The 18,667-nt window shown below is 35.8% G+C and overlaps 2 protein-coding genes across 3 annotated transcripts; one reads left to right on the top strand and one right to left on the bottom strand.

Annotated features, from left to right (window-relative positions):
- The first annotated feature begins 1,784 nt into the window (after window positions 1-1,784).
- On the top strand, window positions 1,785-2,950 carry LOC108468838 (probable CCR4-associated factor 1 homolog 11). The gene has a single exon (XM_017769699.2). It carries the CDS (start codon window positions 2,037-2,039, stop codon window positions 2,877-2,879), a length of 843 nt encoding a protein of 280 aa, XP_017625188.1. The 5' UTR covers window positions 1,785-2,036; the 3' UTR covers window positions 2,880-2,950.
- Window positions 2,951-3,740: 790 nt separating this feature from the next.
- On the bottom strand, window positions 3,741-16,730 carry LOC108469579 (serine/threonine-protein phosphatase BSL3). 2 transcript variants are annotated; one of them, XM_053017962.1, is made up of 22 exons: window positions 16,313-16,706; window positions 15,638-16,111; window positions 14,295-14,355; window positions 14,134-14,212; window positions 13,925-14,004; window positions 13,744-13,838; window positions 13,550-13,649; window positions 13,035-13,104; window positions 9,072-9,173; window positions 8,889-8,970; window positions 8,116-8,295; window positions 7,309-7,582; window positions 6,970-7,210; window positions 6,698-6,868; window positions 6,079-6,317; window positions 5,826-5,910; window positions 5,621-5,719; window positions 5,339-5,538; window positions 5,170-5,245; window positions 4,913-5,048; window positions 4,678-4,817; window positions 3,741-4,320 (listed from the first exon to the last, which is right to left on the bottom strand). In XM_053017962.1, exons 2-22 carry the CDS (start codon window positions 16,083-16,085, stop codon window positions 4,237-4,239), a joined length of 3,042 nt encoding a protein of 1,013 aa, XP_052873922.1. In that variant the 5' UTR covers window positions 16,086-16,111; window positions 16,313-16,706; the 3' UTR covers window positions 3,741-4,236. The 2 variants fall into 2 exon arrangements, with proteins under 2 accessions (XP_052873922.1, XP_052873921.1); XM_053017961.1 differs by having other exon boundaries at window positions 15,638-16,730.
- Window positions 16,731-18,667: the final 1,937 nt, after the last annotated feature.

Genomic DNA, 18,667 nt, shown 5'->3' with positions numbered 1-18,667 from the left:
AATAATAAAAAGTTATAAAATAATTATTTAACTATTTAATTTTATCTATTTTAGTCATTAACGGGCTAACAATGGCAGCTTTTAAAGTTAGTATAATAGTAACTTTTTAACCCTCGATATTTATGCATTGTGTCAATTTAGTCTTAATTCTAGAAAATTTAACTCTCAACGCATTGTGTAATTTAGGTTCTTTTGTAATTTTATTTTTCTTTATGACCCTTTCACCTAATAAGCTAAAAAAGATATTTATCATCTAATTTTGATTGAAAATATACAAAAAAACTAATATAATAATTTTTATATTTGCCCGTTCTTTTAAAATTAACCATTAATGTTACACAAAAAAGAGCAAAACCGTAAAAAAATAGAACAAATTATTATGTAAATGTTGAGGATCTACTTTTTTAGATTCAAGGCTAAATTGACATAATTTATAAATATTAGTAGTTAAAATTGTTATTATACCAATTTAAAAAATTGTCGCTATTAATCCACCGGTGACTAGAAATTGTTATAAAAGTTGTTATTATATTTTTTCCTAATATTTATTTTTTTTTTCTCTTGACTTCTTAACCTCTTCCACAGTGAGTGATTTTTTTTAGTAAACAAGTTCTGTTAGGTGCCACTGACCTATTTTGTGCAAAAGCAGTGGCGATGATAATAGTCCGCTATTCGTAAAAGGGTAGTGATACCAATTGTTGCAGTTTTTAGTGTTTTTCTTAGTTGTTTCTTTTAGTTTTATTTTCGAGAAATTTCAAATGAAGTTGAGTCAACCTTATATCTGTCGATTTAGTCTTACGGACTGATTTTATGCATCACCAATGTTGAAGAGTATTTTGGTTATCTTTAGTATTGTCATTGTTAACCAAACTTTATAGTTGGCGTAATTTTGATGATAACAAGACTATGATGTTATTATTAGTAGTTGATTATGTTGATGCGTCTTTAATAATTTTTTTATATTACCAATTTAATGGTTATTGTTGTGTATATCTCTCCTCCATTGGACTTTTCTAACGAATACGGTATGCAACTTTAAGAATGATGAGAATGGGTGGTTTTAAATGTTATTTTCGATTTGGTTTCTTTGATTCAATATTTTTCCTTATTTGTCCTTAACTATTGTTGTTTAATGAATTCCTTTATCACTCTAATTTGCTATCCCTACTAACTTTTACGTTGCCTTTGGATCACTATTTTTTAAAAAAAAGATTAAACTATTAGTGAGTTTACGTATTAGTCACTCTAAAATGATCACTGAATTGTTTGATATAGCCTTCTCAGTTTGCACCTCCTGCACCAATCGAAAACTCTTTCTCCTCTTCTCTTCTACAACTCAATTTTTATATTATAAAATAGTTTTAAACATCACAATTTATGAAGCAAAATCTAAACAACTCTCTTCTCCAATTTTCAACACTGATTGTCAGATCAACTTGAATCTAAGAAATATTCTTTTACTCATCAACAGATATTAACCCACCGTCCTGATCATCAAATCATCGCTTGAACCGTTTATAAATATTAACCCACAGTGCAGTGACTTAAACAAAAAATTTCAAATATTTCAATAATTATTTATAATATTTTAAAGTTAAATAACTAAAACCTAAGCCTTACACTAACCGGGTATTTATTAAAAATATATGTTGCCCACTTGACATTAAAAAACAAATTTGCTAATTAAAAAAGAAAAAGAAAATTTAAAACACGAGTCAATAAGGATTAAGATCAAGTCCCTATACGTTGTTTCTTTCCACTTGCCCTACTCTTTTAGTCAAAACGATAGAACCCCAAAACGCGTCGAAAATTGAAAAACCCCTCTGTGTTTTTTTTGCTTATGGCGGCAACCACACTCCAACTCTCTCTCTCTAACTTTCACCGCCTTCCAAGCAACATCTTCATATGCTTTCCATAGCTAAATATACGTATATATAACCAACACACCCTCACTCTCTTCAATCACCAAAAATCAATTTTAAAAATCAAAGAAAAAATCTCTTTTTTTTTTGTTGTAATTTCTTGGATTTTCCAATATGGGTTTTGAAGATTCAGATAGGGTATCGAAACCAGTAATGATAAGGGAAGTTTGGTCAGATAATTTGGAATCGGAGTTCGAGTTGATCAGCCAAGTGATCGACGAATACCCATTTATTTCAATGGATACTGAGTTCCCGGGTATAATTTTCCGGCCAAAAGTGGACCCCACAAGGCCGTACAACGGTCAGTTCCGACCGGCCGATCATTACAAGGTACTCAAATCTAACGTTGATGCTTTGAATTTGATCCAAATGGGTCTAACCCTCACCGATTCTTCGGGTAATCTGCCCGGATCCGAAAACGGAACCCGGTTCATCTGGGAATTCAATTTCCGTGATTTCGACGTGGAGCGAGATCCTCACGCGCCGGATTCCATCGAGCTTTTGAGGAGGCAAGGGATTGATTTTGACAAGAATAAGGAAATGGGGATCGACTCGCTTCGGTTCGCTGAGCTGATGATGTCGTCTGGACTCGTGTGTAATGACTCAGTGAGTTGGGTGACATTTCATAGCGCCTATGATTTTGGGTATTTGGTTAAGATCCTGACCCGACGAGATTTGCCCGAGAAATTAGACGAGTTTTTGACGATTCTTAAAGTGTTCTTCGGTGACCGAGTTTATGATTTGAAACACATGATGAAGTTTTGTAACAGCTTGCATGGTGGGTTGGACCGAGTTGCTCGGACTTTAGATGTGAACCGGGCGGTTGGGAAATGTCATCAAGCCGGGTCCGATTCTTTGCTGACGTGGCACGCGTTTCAGAAAATGAAAGACTTGTATTTTGTTAACGATGGACCGGAAAAGCATGCCGGAGTATTATTTGGATTAGAGGTTTATTAATTATTTTTTTTGTTAATTACAATGTAAAATTATTCGAAGTATAATTAATTCTATTCAATTTATTGATTTAATTGCAGTTCATTTATGAATTTCTTTTTTTCCTGTTTTAACAGATGTTTAGAAATTAGTAATTTATTTTAACTTACCACATTTAATTATAATATTTTATAAAAATTAAGAATTAACTTAATAAATATATTTCTTTCTAAAAGGAAAGTCTAGGTTTGCCCTTAAAAGCCAAACATTTAAAAATTATTCAAAATATCATAAATTATGGGAAATTTTAATTTATAGACCTTCTCATCATATTATTTATAATTCCTCTTAATTAAAACAAAACACATCATCTTTAATTTAAAATTTTAACTCAAATATGTATATGTTTTAAAGAAAATGATGGAACCATAAATAATATGATGCAAAAAGTTCATAAAATAATTTGCCAATTATGGGATTACAAAAATGTATGTAAATCCAAACAACCTGAGTGCACGGATCATATATATTTTTAGAAAAAAAAAAAACTCAAGTTTAAACTTTAAAAACGAAATCCAAAAACTGTTCAAAACAATGTTAGTTATGTGGTTTATGACAATGCAAGTCAAGGTCAAAACCATCCGAGTCCATGGACCGTACGTTTAGTCATGGTGAGCAAATCCGAGGCTCACTCTGGACATATCTACACCAGAAAAACAGGCTGCAAGGTGGTTCATTGTAACGAAACCAGAAAATTTTTTTGTAGACCAAAAGTAAATTATAAATGTTTGAAGGGATCAAAATGCAATTATACCAATGTACTAACTTATAATCTTATAATTTTCTAGTGACTTTAGAGTAATTGTACCATTTTTGGGGCTCATGTTAGGAGAAAAAGTTTCTTTTCACACAAATATTACATTGTACAAAAGCTGACATAAATGAAAATTACACCAAACAAAACCTCTCTTATGATACAAAGGACGCCCCACAATGATTTTTAAATATCATCACTCAAAAACATCATTACACCTAAAACAAGTATACATACATATTTATATTGTATATTGAAAATAAATGTAAATAATAATACTCAACATTGCCAACACATTTGAAGAAACCACCCAACTGCTTTTACCTGCCTGTGTCTCAATATACAGGGGGAGAAGAAGCCCAAAATCGAAAGTTCAGCCGCTCGTAACCAACATAAAACTACGGCGCAAGTAATCTGATTCCCGAACTAGCGTATTTCATATATGGAGAGACAGATTTGGGAATACCTGTATGTGGCTGTATGGTCTATACAGAACACCGAGATCATCTCCTCCAGGTGGTTGCATGAACCCAAATGAGTGCAAAGAAACAATTTGGGAAGGGTATACTACACCCAAGCGAGAGAGCCTCGATCATTTGTTACTTGGGGACGACCTCTAGTGGGTGTAGGAGGTCTGTTAGCATTCAGCTCCTGACTCGTAAAAAACAAAGATTAACATGAGTATTAGAAGCAATGCTTGTGATACAATTAGCAAGGTTTTCAGAACTGGACTGGTAGTCGAACTGGTCAGGCCACCAGTCCAGCCAGTTCAATTAAATAAATCATTAAAAATTCATAAAAAATAAAAATAAAAATTAAAAATCCAATTCAACCAGCTTAACAGGTTTTTTGCCCAGTTCAACTGGTCTGTACCAGTTCCTAGGTCAACCAGTCCAAAGCCCTTCTCCAGACCGGTACCCTGGCCAGTTTCTGGTCCAACCGGCCCATCCGGTCCGGTTCAAACAACCTTGACAATTAAACCTTGCCAACAAAGAGAGAGGGTGGCACCTGCATCCATGTATCCTCTATATGACGTTCCGATGATGCTTCTGGGGATGTCATTGCAGGGGGTAAAGGATGAATGAGTTTCGGAACTACCACTAGATCTCTACCCAAAACTAAGATTGCACCAGCATTATTAGCGGTACCTGAAAAAGGCAAGTGTGAAGCAGAATTTAAAGGTTTAAAATTGCCTATCGAACTGAAACAGGATATACATATTAAAGCAGGGTCAGGGACACACCACAATAATTAGTTGCTGAGAAAAGGGTGATTAAATGTCCCTGAGCAAAGCGCTCAAAGCCATCCATAACACACTCATGAGCTCGAACGATCAACTGAAGATCATTGTTATTGCAGAACTCCATGACACGATCAGGCTGCAAAACAGGAAAAACCATTTTCGTAAGATCAACCAGCCACAATTTATGGGTCAACTGCCCATGAAACATGCCGCTACAGAAGACTTCAAACGCTGCAGCTTCAAAGTAACACACTCACCCCGAAAGTAACCAACCCGGGACCTCGAGCGTTCGGTCGCAACCCTTCCACACTATCATTTTCTGTTGGATCGGACCTAGAATAGAAATGGCAGTAAAAGGTAATTGGTAAAACAAAGCAAAGAATCGTATATTTGATGACCAGAACAAAACAGAAACACGAATCAGACCATAATAAATCCATTAGAACAATCGAGCCTGCTTCCATTGTAATAGGACGCTGTAGATTCTCAATCTGCTCCACATGATTTATAGATCGACCAATGCCGCCATGCATACAAATGATTTTCTTTTCAATTAGAGCTGCCAGAGGAAGCCAATTGAATAAACGGTTTATGCGATGCCAAGCCCATATTCCATCTCTCTCACCCTGTTACATAGGCCAATCATATTTGTGAATAAATGTTATAGACAGAATGCAGAACAATTTTCTATCACATCTGAGAGAATACCATGCGCTCGATACACTCAATCCGGAAGCCAAAAAGTGCATTGATATCTGCAGCCTCATGATTCCCCCTAATTAAATGTACATTATTGGGATACTCAATCTGTAATGTAGAACAAAATAAAATGAAAATTTGATTCATAACAACTTCAATGGGAAATAAAAGTAAGCGCGAGAAGATTATCAAAGTATCAAAATTCTAAATTTACCTTCAAAGCAAGCAGAAGAGTAATGGTTTCCAAGCTGTGCTGGCCCCGGTCCACATAATCTCCTAAGAAGAGATAATCTATATATCTGATAGTATTTTATACAAAATCAGTATCAAGTAAATAAAATGTTGAGATTGAGAAGAAGATGCCAAAAAGCAGATTACACACAAGAAAACAGTAATTATAGATATTAAAAAAATGTTAGTTGAAACCCTTTGCCATGTTGTAGATGCACCACCAGCAAAATACTTACGCGATGTCTCCAGCTGTAGAAGGTGACCCATATTCGTCAAAAAGGCGCATAAGATCTCCAAACTGTCCATGTAGATCACCAAAAATCTTAATAGGAGCCTTTAGCTGTAAAACAGTTGGTTCAGCTGCAAATATTCTTTCAGCACTTTCACAAAGATCTGCTATTTCATTACAATCTAAGAAAAACTGTCTACGAACTGGAGGTTTCCAGCCACGGGGCTTCAAAAGGTGTGCAATAACCTGGCATAGACACCATTATGAATTAATGAATTAATTTTTTCAAGATTCTGAAATATCTAACAGGAGCATTGATGCAAAACCAATTCTTGGGAGGAACTTCTATCAGCCATAACTTCATCACCATCTCGGTGACCAATAAGAACTTTTACAACTAGACAATCCGTTGCTTTTCAAACTGCTTCCCCAAAAAAAAAAACACTTCATGAACTTAGGTTGCTGATTAAGAAGCTTAAGGTTGGTATTTTGAGGAGGAAGAAGGGGGGGGGGCAAAGGTCCTGCATTTACCATTCTAACTTTTCTTTTTTTTGCTTCAGATACATTCAATAATTATCCAAAAACACACATTGCTTTGTCATGCAAAAAGTTAGGGCTATTATTACCTTTTTTGGGACACTACTGATTGACATCTGCCTATCTAATAGTTTCCTTGCAGCAGTTGCATTTTCTGGAGTCCCATAGCTAACCCGTCTGCCTTCATTTTCAAATTGGTCAATAGAAAGCTGTCTGACCATTCCACCTAAAGCTCCACCAGTCTCAGCAGCTACAACAACCTGTTGACATAATGAAACATTTGACACACAGTTATAGGTAACAGAAATGCCAATTTTGACTTGAGAACAGTGTTGTGTAGATAAAAATTTCTGATACTAACAGCTCTATGGTGAAGCCGAACTCCAGGTGGAGCAACATCATTTGATCCAGAAGAATCAGGCATCTTAATCAAGGTAGATGTCGGTTTTCCACTAGGTGTAGCCTCCGCCCCTCGATCCCTATCAGGAAGTTCAACTTCTCCATTAACTTGCCGTGCCTTGGCAGCAGCCAGTGTGGCACTAATAGCCTCAGCTTCAGCAGCTGATGCTTCGACCAAATATTCAACACCTTTGCTCATTCTCCTACATCGTAAACCACATTGTAGCAGCTACTAGGATTGATTGATGAAGCTTAACCATTCAATAACCATATAACACAACAAACATAAGTGGTAGTTTACCGGGATCCTTGAACCATGACATTCTCAGTGCTTATGTCAGTATGCATATCCCCGTTTACAGGGGGAGCAACTGGATTTCCCAGCACAACTGCTCCGTCAGGAGCTGCTTCTGGCATTGTTTCCCTTGTTCTTTCATCAACAAATCCATACCTTCCAGCTAAACTCCCTGGATGCACATCAGTGGCTGCAGCTGCAGCAGCAGCATGCGAAGCTGCTGTCGTTGTCTCAGCAGCAGCTAGGTCTTCAGCAACAAGCAAGTCATCAAGCAACACCCCTACAGCATAAATACAAGATATTGTTACACTTAAGATTATCAAGTATCGATTCTCATGATTAGCACAAATACAACAGTGCCTTATCATTAGGCTTCCTCAAAAATGCGTTTGTTCCTTCTACCTTATCAATCTACACCACCAGCCAGAATAATTCACTAACTCAGAAAATAAAAGCAAATAAACTAGGAAGATCATAACTAGGAAGATCATTTTATAAAACAAATGAAGTGAGCCATCCTAAAGGACCAAGTCCAAATCCTATAATGCATCAATCAAATATCACAAATACAATAAGTAATCAGAGATATTAACGATTAAATTATGCATGGGGAAAAACATCTATATTTTTTCAAAATATAAACATCAATGAGCCTTAGTACTTCTAGATTAATCACATAATGAAGTTCTAAAGTGAAACTGTAATTACATATAACAATAAATAGTGGCATATGCATCTAATTGATAAGTAATAACCCTGTGCTCAGGCTAAAAAATTTGGTTATACATATAGTAGAATAAAAGGCTATCTTACCACCACGTAAACCACCATAAATAAATATCAAGTCACCAATAGCTGCAGCAGCATGTCTGCAACGCCTTGTCAACTCAACTGAAGCCTCTCCACCAGCAGCATCAGCACTGTATCTTCCTGTTCTTGGACTTGTAACAACAGATTTTGTATCACACCAAACTCCCGCAGCAGTATCCAACACTACCAACAAGGGAGACAAGTTAGGAAGTTGTAGATATCTATAGTGTTATCTTTGACAACAAATGGCTGAATGCTCAACGCAATGACAATATCAGTTAACATGAATAAACAAATGTAATGAAAAGTTCCTGCTTTTTTACAGAAATTTATACTGCTTGAGTTAAGGTAGTTGAACCATCAAGCAAAAGATGGGTCTTGCAACTTTCTGATAAAGATTATTCAGATAACAAACAACAATGATAATGTCGGTTTGTTACTGATAGATGGGGTATGTTAATGATTTCAGATGTAACTTATCACATGAGAGAGAGAGGAACAGCAAGAAAACTCCAAGTTACATGATTGGAGGATACTGAGATTGGAGAGTGGACAGACAGGTTTAAGAGCTAAGAAAAGTTGCTCCCTACTTTCTACACTAACACTGAGTCATTTTCACATCAAAAAGATTAATCCTTTTGGATAAATTCATAAATTTTGACCAGAAAACTACTTTACACCTAAATATTTTGCAAGCCCATGTTTGACAACAAGCAGCAACATCAAGTGATAAAGAAGTAAAGATACTGGGAAAAAGAAGAATAAAAAATAAGTACCTGCAACACTTGATGAGTCTTCAACCATGCGTCCACCACCAAGTGCCCCACCAGAAACATGGAGCCTTGCATTGACAAAGACCTAGAAACATATCATCTGCATATAATTCATCTAACTAAAGAAGGACTAGATCAATTAATTTATGGGAAAAGGGAAGTGGGCGAAAGAAAAGAAAATCTCACTGCTGCATGTTGATATCTAGGAGATGGTGAGACACCTGGAGCAATTGCCCATTCCCAACGACCATCCCTGTGTTTGGCAAGTCCATATGCACTTGCCAATGGCTGAGAATAGAAGCGAGAAGAAACCATGAAAAGAGAATCTAATGGTGCAAAAGGATATGAACATTTTTAAGAAGACACAATTTACGTGCATCTCAGCTCAAACTTTTAAAATTTCTTCATTGCTATTATTTTCACATTCTTCATGTTGGAATTCCTTAAATTAAGCAGATTTTCTACATTAGTGCTAGGAATTTCCTTGTACTATTAGCCATAATCAAATTACTAATTTTTAGGGATAGGCTAATTTCTAGAGATTATTTCCTTTTTTATTTTTCCTGCTATTCTTTAAAAGGCTGTATTCAGATTAGAAGTAATAAGAGAGAATCATTCTTATTTCAAGAATCATTCTTTAAAAGGCTGTATTCGTAGCTGGTCATCATCCTTCCGAGAACTCTGCTCTTATTTCAAGAGGCCCTCAATCTCAAAGGTTCAAAGATGGAATTGATTCTGGTTCAAAAAGGCCATGGTGTAGCCATTGTAATCAGGTTGGGCATACCAAGGAGAAATGCTTCAAACTCCATGGCTATCCTGAAGAAAAAAAACAGAAAGAAAACAAGGCAGCAATGATATCTACTACTGAAGAAGATGCTCAGATGTTAGGCTAACCAAAACTCAACTTGAGGCTCTTCATAAACTACTCGGGACTCCTACAGCCAGTGGGTCACTAGCTATTCAAGGTACTGCTTTAAATACTACACACGAACCTATCACAACTTCCTGGATACTAGACTCGGGTGCATCCGACCACATGACAGGTAATCTAAGTTTGTTTCACACCTATTTACCTTGTCATGATCACTCTCGGATTCGCATAGCTGATGGATCTTACTCGCCAGTGGATGGAATGGGGACAGTGAGACTTACTGAAAATTTTTCCCTTGATAAAGTTTTACATGTTCCAAATCTTTCCTGTAATTTACTCTCAATTACCAAGCTTACCAAGGATGAAAAAGTACTTGCTGAATTTTCTGCTTTCGGTTGTGTGGTTCAGGAACAGGAATCGGGGAAGATGATTGGCACTGCTAAAGTTAATGATGGCTTATATGTTTGGAACAAAAACAGTTCAAAAGAAGGGATGGCCTTATCTACATCAAAAGACGATTCTATCATGCTATGGGGGGTGAGTATTCGATCGAGTCGAGTCGAATCAAGTCAAAAATTTTCGAGTTAGTTGAGTTGACAAATCCTATTTTAGCAACCGAACTCAATTTGAAATTTTTTCGAATTGAATCGAATCGAGTCAAAAAATTTCTAGTCAAATCGAGTAGAGTTAACGAATCCTATTATTTATACTTAATGTTGTGTTTAGATGGATCAATTATTTAACTAGTAGATGAAGTACAAGATTATTTAAATACATGAACAATATAATGATTTAGTCTTTTAACTTAATGAGTAAACATTTATCAAAACGACGTAGTTTTGCCTTTTAACTTAATTATTTTGAATTTTAACTTTTAATAAAGTAAACATTTATCAAAACTACGTAGATTTGTCTTTTCTTATTAAGATTTTCGGATAACTCGAATTGTGTAATTCATATTCGAGTTAAACCGAAAAACTTAATTTTTTATTCGAGTTGATCCAAATAACTTGATTAACTCAAATAACTCGAACTATTTAATTCAAAATTTGAATTTTTTATCGAGTTTTTCGAATCGAATCGGATTTTGCTCACCCCTATATGGCATCGTAGACTAGGACACCCGAATTTCATGTACTTGAAGAAACTGTTTCCTCTACTATTTCTAAATAAGAAAATTAGTTCATTGAACTGTGAAGTTTGCCAACTGTCTAAACACACTTGTGTCCCTTATCCTTTGAAACCTTATGTTCAATCTCAACCTTTCTCTTTAATTCACAGCGATCTATGGGGAGCCAGTCGAGTAAAAACATCGCAGGGCTAGGTGGTTCATAACTTTCATTGATGACCGCACTAGAGTTTGTTGGGTCTATCTCCTTAAAGAAAATCCAAGTCTCTAGAGTCTTCAAAATTTTCATTCAATGATTCAACTCAGTTCAATTCAAATATTCACACCCTTAGAACTGATAATGGGAGAGAGTACTTTAATTCTATCCTAAGTCCTTATCTTTCGAGCAAGGAATCATACATCAAAGTTCTTGTCCGACACCCTCAACAAAACGGGGTTTCCGAGAGGAAAAACAGACACCTTGTAGCCGTGGCTCGTGCCCTTATGTTTACTATGGGTGTACCAAAGTATTTATGGGGAGAAGCTGTCCTCACTGCTTGTTATCTTATAAACCGACTCCCATCAAAGGTATTAAACTTTCAAACACCTTTACATACTTTTCAAAAAAAATTTCCCTTGTTTCGTGTTCCTAATCTCCCAACCAAAACATTTGGTTGCAAAGCATTTGTCCACAACCATCAACCTAACCGATCTAAACTTGATCCTAGAGCTCACACTTGTGTCTTTATTGGTTACTCACCTGCACAAAAGGGTACAAGTGCTACTCTCAACCTTACACGGATGTTTGTGTCCCTTGATGTTACTTTCTTCGAAAACGAGCCATATTTTTCAGCCTCTCATCTTCAGGGGGAGATACTTAGTGAAGATGAGACCTTAAGCAATCTTCTCATTATACCTCAAGACTCTATCAGCCCTACCACCACTACAAAACCTGCTGAAAATCCTACAGCCACTGTTATTCCTGTTTTGGAACCTGTTTTTCCTATCTCCACTGTTCAGCAACAAGAAACAAGGGTGATTAATCATACTACTGAAGAAAAACAGCCCACTCATTCTGAAAAACAAGAAGGAAAAACTCAGGGACTTCGTGTATACTCTCGGAGACATCAGCTGCCTGAGACCGAAACAGCAGTGCCTATGCCATCTTTACCCGAGGACTGTCCTGAGGAAGAAGTTTCACCTCCTTCATCTTCCATCCATCTTCACTCTCGGAGACATCAGCTGCCTGAGACCGAAACAGCAGTGCCTATGCCATCTTTACCCGAGGACTGTCCTGAGGAAGAAGTTTCACCTCCTTCATCTTCCATCCATCTTCCAATTGCAGTAAGAAAGGGCACTAGGAGCTGCACTCAACATCCCATTTCTCGGTTTGTATCCTATGGAAACTTGTCTAAATCCTACAATGCCTTTGTTTCTAATGTTGACTCTATAGAAACTCCAAAGAACATAGACAAGACTCCTATGGAACCCAACCTTAAATTAGGAACTGATAAGGATGGAGAAGAAGTAGACAGGGGAGATATCAACGGAGAAACATTTGGAAGCTGCCTACAGGATATTGAGATACTTAAAGGGACTCCTGGTAAGGGGTTGCATTTCAAGAAAAATGTTCAAGAAATTATGGGCAAGCTGGGTTTGATTCGCATCTACACTCCAGCTTGAGGGGGAGTGTTGGAATTCCTTAAATTAAGCAGATTTTCTACATTAGTGCTAGGAATTTCCTTGTACTATTAGCCATAATCAAATTACTAATTTTTAGGGATAGGCTAATTTCTAGAGATTATTTCCTTTTTTATTTTTCCTGCTATTCTTTAAAAGGCTGTATTCAGATTAGAAGTAATAAGAGAGAATCATTCTTCTTCCTAAAACTTGTTCACTTCACAATTCTTTAGAATGCCCCAGTCTCCCTACATACACAGATAAAATGTACATGCAAAAGTATGGACATTTATTCAGATTATTTTAACTTCTCCCCAACTGAACAAGGAAAAATTACCCAAAAGCACTAATAATTGACAAGATAAAACTACAGGATATGAAGCCTTCTGCCATATTGTTCAGGAAACTAAAAATTTTAAGGAAAAAGCAAACAAACTATGCACTTATTTACTAAATCTAGACACCACATAATGCGGACTTCAAAACTCACCACACTGTTCGCATCCCTCCCTCCACAGAGCAGAAGAAGACCATCTGAGCGTGCACTTGCAGTGGCATACCTAGTTAAACATAAATGGCCAACAAGGAATTAGCTTACAATCACCTTGCTAAACCATCATAATATATAAAAATATACAACAATAATCAAATAGGAAGCAAACTTGGCACCACCATTTCTGAAAGCATACGCAAGACTGAGCTTTAAGCCTTTAACATAAAATATCATGTAAAAACTATAAAACTCAATAAGCTATGACGGAAGAAATACAAATATATACATTAATAATCATCGCACCCAACCACATGGAGAGTGAAAGGTAGGCATATATTGGATCAAAAAGAAGACAGTAACTTTTGTTCATATCATGCATACTGCTCCTTCTAACAGACCAAAACTAAGAAAATAGAACAGACTGTCTGTGTAATCTAAGATTGGGGTTGACAGAAGAAAAGCAGTCAGTTCTACATGGATGCGTGCATTTGTGCGTGAGAGAGAGAGATTACATGCATGGAGGAGGGCCTTCCCCTTCAGGCTCCAATTTACGCCATTCATAAGGCTTGGCAGCAGTATCCAGGGCCCATACATCAGCCAAAGGTCGTTTTCCTAGAAATGATGCACCAAAAATTTTCAGCAAATAATTCATTAGAAAATTTTCTGATAATCTTGTAAATATAACAGAAACTGAACAGATACTTACCATCATTTCCACCAATCGCCATGAGAAACCTTTGTCCCACCAAAGCCATCACATGTCCATAGCGTGGCCCTGGCCCAGGGCCTTGAACAACAACCCTGAAATATCATTTAAAATTCATATTAATAGACCAATCTTAACAATATAAATAAGGTGAAAGCACAAGCATTGCTCAGGGTCAAACCTATGCCACCGTGGCCGTGGCTGTGTGAGGTCAAGAACGTGAAGATCCTCAGCAGACAAACCAGCTGGACCAATTCCACCCTGAGTTGAAAAGAATAAAGGAAAAAAGATCCATGTCATGAATGACTTACTGCAGGGGGAAGAAGTTCAACAAAATAATATGGTAAACAGAGAAAAGATATACTAAAAATTGTTGCGCGGCGTGCTAACCTGAATAACAACCATAGTTCCCACAGCAGTTGCCACATGCGCTGCCCTTGGTGTAGGTGGCTCCCCAAAGGGTGTGATCCTGTGAAATTAATAAGATGATAAGCCAAGAAGAATTTAGGGGAGGTAAAACAGCAGAAAGGAACCCTTAGTCTTAGGCTTACCTAGACCACTTATTAGTTAACACATCATAACAGTGCACATCAGCAGTGGCACCAGCTAGTCCTGCAAAAAAAAAAAAAACCACATGAACGTCATCCAACAACATAGACAAAGTTCGTAAGAATTAACTGGTTCAAAGGGGAGAGGGGGCAATAACAACAAGCCTTGAAATGCCATATGTTACAAACAGATTTCTAGAGGGTCCTAAAGAAAAAATCAAGCCAAAAAATGTCCTAGTTATGAATTATCACTTGAAACCAATCAAACGTTATTAAGTTTTACACCATAAACGTAAAACAAACAAAGAGACAATGAAAAATGAAACCCGATGTAATCAACTTCAAAACATGAAAGATGCTACCATAGCAAATGCCAATAGCTCATGACTATTTCAATTATAGAAGCATTAATCATAGCAGCAGAAAGACATAGGTTGCTTTTTAATCCAAGAAAACCTTTTTATTTTAAACTAGAACTGTAAGCTGAAAAAAGACATATCTCATATGGGTAGTTTCCACTTTACTACGAAACTAGGTCAGATTAAAAAATTCAATTCAAATTAGCAACATAAAGCATCTTTGAAGAGAACATTTGCTATTTATATCAATTGCACTTCTAGTTCTACCAGAAAAGCCTTCTCTGGAGTCACTGGAGTAAAAAAGGTTTCGGAAGAGGGTTCAAAACTCCAGAATAAACAACTGAATTTAGTAGCACCATAACAAATACTGAAACATCCAAAATTCAAGAAGACAGAAGTTACGTCACTTCTAGTCAGCCACTATGTAAGACAAAATGAAATTCATTTTGCTTGCACCAGGAGAAAAATAAAATCCGTTTTGAATTGAACAAAACCAAGTACACCTAAAGTTAATATGCCACCTCCAAAATTCAAGCTACAGCAGCAATAAAATTCAGTTAACTTAGTATTCAACAAAGAAGAACCTAAAAGACAATTATATTATTTCATCTCTTGTTCCAAAAAAGGTCTGCCTTCTACTTGCATTGGCACACCCTACCTCTTTAGAGTTTTCACTTTTCTAGAAATAACTGATTTACTCTTTAATGTAGTTGTTCCTTAACTAATCCAATTTAAAAAGAAGACAGGTATATACATTAATACAAACAGAAAAGATGCAATTAGGTTGGCCTTCCATTAAGCTATGGTTTCTCATCAAATATATGAACCTTTGAAGCTACAATTTCTGGATTTAAAGAATATGCATCTTAGATTCCCTAGGTTCTCGCACACATATATCAGCATCTATACCCAAAAAAATATTTGGATCTTAAATCACTTAAACGACAGTTAAGCAAAGATCAATTTGAAATGAAAGAAAATAAGTACTGATGCCAGCGCTTCCAGCTGATGATGGAGTCCCGGAAGCAGCAGAATTCCCTTCCAGTGCCGTAGCACCACCAAACAGAATCAACCTAGGCCCAATATAACCAGGCGTCCCTTCTTCCCCTACAGCTGCCACAGCCGTTAGGGTATGCCCACACCTAGGACCAGGGCCATCTTCTTTCTTCTCTATAATAGCATCCACCACTGAATAAGGAGGCGCACACCTCGGCCCCGCCACCGTCGTTTGAGCCTGTCCTTGACCATCAGATGCAGCTGGTACAGCCTGTTGTTGCGCCGGAGAAGACAGAGATCCACCAGGTCCTGACGTCGAATCCTGGTTCTCTAATTGCTGATTTTGCTGTTGTGGCTCCCTCTCCATCGGCGCCGTTAATTGCGACCCTCCACTGTGATTCTGACCAGTCTCCGGCACCATCGACGAGTCCACATCCATTTCCTTTAACGTTCCCTAATTAAGCCCTAAGTTCAAGAAATCGTAAACAAATTTATAAGCAGCTTATCTTTCCTTTTAACGCTAGTGCTCCTTCATTGATCATGCAAGCTTGAGCTCACTGCTTGACTTTTCTACTTAACCTACAGCGCCTTAATTGAATGGCAATGAAGTAGTTTACAAAAGCAATTGAAATTGAAAGCCGAAGAAGAAAAAAAAACAAGCCCTACTTCTTTGAATCTTCGCCAATAGCTTTCGCTGCCGGCTAAAAGAATCCCTAATTAGGGCAAATCGAGATCGGCTCGGCTAAAATCAAATCAAATTCGCATCTCCGATCAACATTTTCTAAAAACCCTAGCTCAGATCGTGAATTAACCACCTCCTAAGAAAATACGATAAAACTTTCCGGGGAAAATTTAATTTTCTTTTCCAAGAACAAAAAAAAAAGAAAGAGAAAAAAAAATAGGGGAAAATTCTCTTTTTTGTTCGTCTTTTTTCCCTTTCCCCTTTATCTCTCTCCCTGTAAATATTGAAGCCGTCAACGAATTAGAAAGGGAAATTTTAACGAAATGGAGACAGTCTCAATGCATTTAAGCAGCAAAATTTTAATAAAAATGAAAAAAATATTTTAAAAATCCTAAACTATTTCATTTTTATAAATAAATTTCTCTTTTATTATGGATAGATAAGTTTTTTAGTAATTTTATATTTTAGTTATTTAATTTTAAAAGTTATAACATCATCATTGAGCTATTTGAAATTTTTGTTTAATTTATTAAATTATTTAAATTTTTTATTTAAGTTAATAGAATTTTTTAAGTCCGGCTAGTGAGTTTGAAGCGGTAATTCAATTATTAGTACAGTAAATTAGTACCCATCGAGTAGAAGAACATATCTTAAATCCAAGTCAATCTAATGCTCAATGTCAGAGATCAAAAAAAAAAGTTATTTGAATATTAATTCGTAAATTTGTCATGTTCAAAGTTATTTTTATGAAATTAATTTTTTAAATAGTAGAAGAGAGGGGAAAAGAGGACTTTCAGTTGATTTAAAAAGTGCGAACAGCAAAGGTAATATAACTGTGATGTGAACAACCTATTGACTTAAATAAAAATTTTCGAATAGTTCCTTACAATTTTATAACTTTACGAAGTTGAGTGATAAATATGTAAATTTATTAATAGTTTAATGACCTTGAGTGTAGTTTACCCAAAAAATTATGATAGAAAAGCTTAATTCTTTTTAATTAAAAATTAAAAATAAAAATATTCATATTTTTTAAAACCATCAAAAAGATTTTTCTCATATTTTTAATAATTTTTAATTATATTTCACTTAACTATAAAAAATTTACTGTGATAATGACTTGTTTAGGCTCTCCTTATCCCAAGCTTAAGAAAGTGACCCTTTTACATTTAAAGTGGCACTAAGAAAAAGCGCGTGGGTCAATGATGTAAAATATTGCATTATCGTGTCAAAATAGGTTTAAATCCAAAATTCACCTTTAAACTATACCACTTTTTCATTTAGGTACTTAACTTTTTTTCAGGGTTAATATCTACAGAGGTGCTTGAACTTGACAACTTATACCTAGTTGGTATTTTTTTGGATCTAATTAGTTCCTAAGCTTGAAAACAGCAAGCCAACTTGGTGCTTCTTTTATCTACCTGAGTAACACTACAAACGTTGATGTGGCATTGATAGCCAATAGCATGATGAGATGTGACAACCTCACATTTTGACACATGATGAAAAATTAAAATATTTAAACTTTATAAAAAGTAATTTTGTCACGTGTCAAGATGTGAGGTTGCTACATGTCACCATGCTATTCGCCAATGCCATATCAGTGTATATTTTACAGTGTTAGTTAGGTATCTAAAAAAGAGTAACAATTTGACTTACCATTTCTAGTTTAGGTATCAGTTAAGTTTTAAAAAATTAGGTACCAAGTAAATATAAATTGTCAAGTTTCGGTACCTCTATATATATTAATATTTTTTTTTACATTTTTTATAATTTTTACTAATTACTAATGTGGCAATATGCCATGTTGACATCAATTAGTGTCAATTTTGTTAATAACATGAGCTAAATTGTGTAAGAAATGATAGTTTAAGTATTAAAATAGACAAAAAAAAATGTTTAGGTGTTAAAATGGAGAGATAAGTATAGCTCGGGAGCCAAAGTGAGCATTAAGCCAAAAATGAATGAAGAAGAAAAAAGAGGTTTATATGTGTAAAAATGAAAAATAGATGATTTAATATTATATACCAACCCCCTTGCATAACTTGTACTCGATTTATTATATGATTTAGGGCCTCTTTGGATGGACGGTGCTATTTTTGACACAATGCCTAAGATTAGGCATAGTCCTTTTCCAACCTATAAATAGGAGAATAATACGTTTTCAGTGCATCTGAACCCACATCTTTCTGTATTGGCAATAATGTCCAGCCAATCAAACTAAGACTCAATTGACATGGTTAACATAGTTAATTATAATGTAATTTGTAAAGTTTAGAGGCATTGATGGGTTGGACTTAAGCATGATACTAACACATTTTACACTTGTCTAAGTTCAG

Source organism: Gossypium arboreum, chromosome 8 (assembly GCF_025698485.1).
Source record: "Gossypium arboreum isolate Shixiya-1 chromosome 8, ASM2569848v2, whole genome shotgun sequence".
In the NCBI taxonomy this organism is placed as follows: domain Eukaryota; kingdom Viridiplantae; phylum Streptophyta; class Magnoliopsida; order Malvales; family Malvaceae; genus Gossypium; species Gossypium arboreum.
This window is presented reverse-complemented; position numbering and strand designations above follow the sequence as displayed.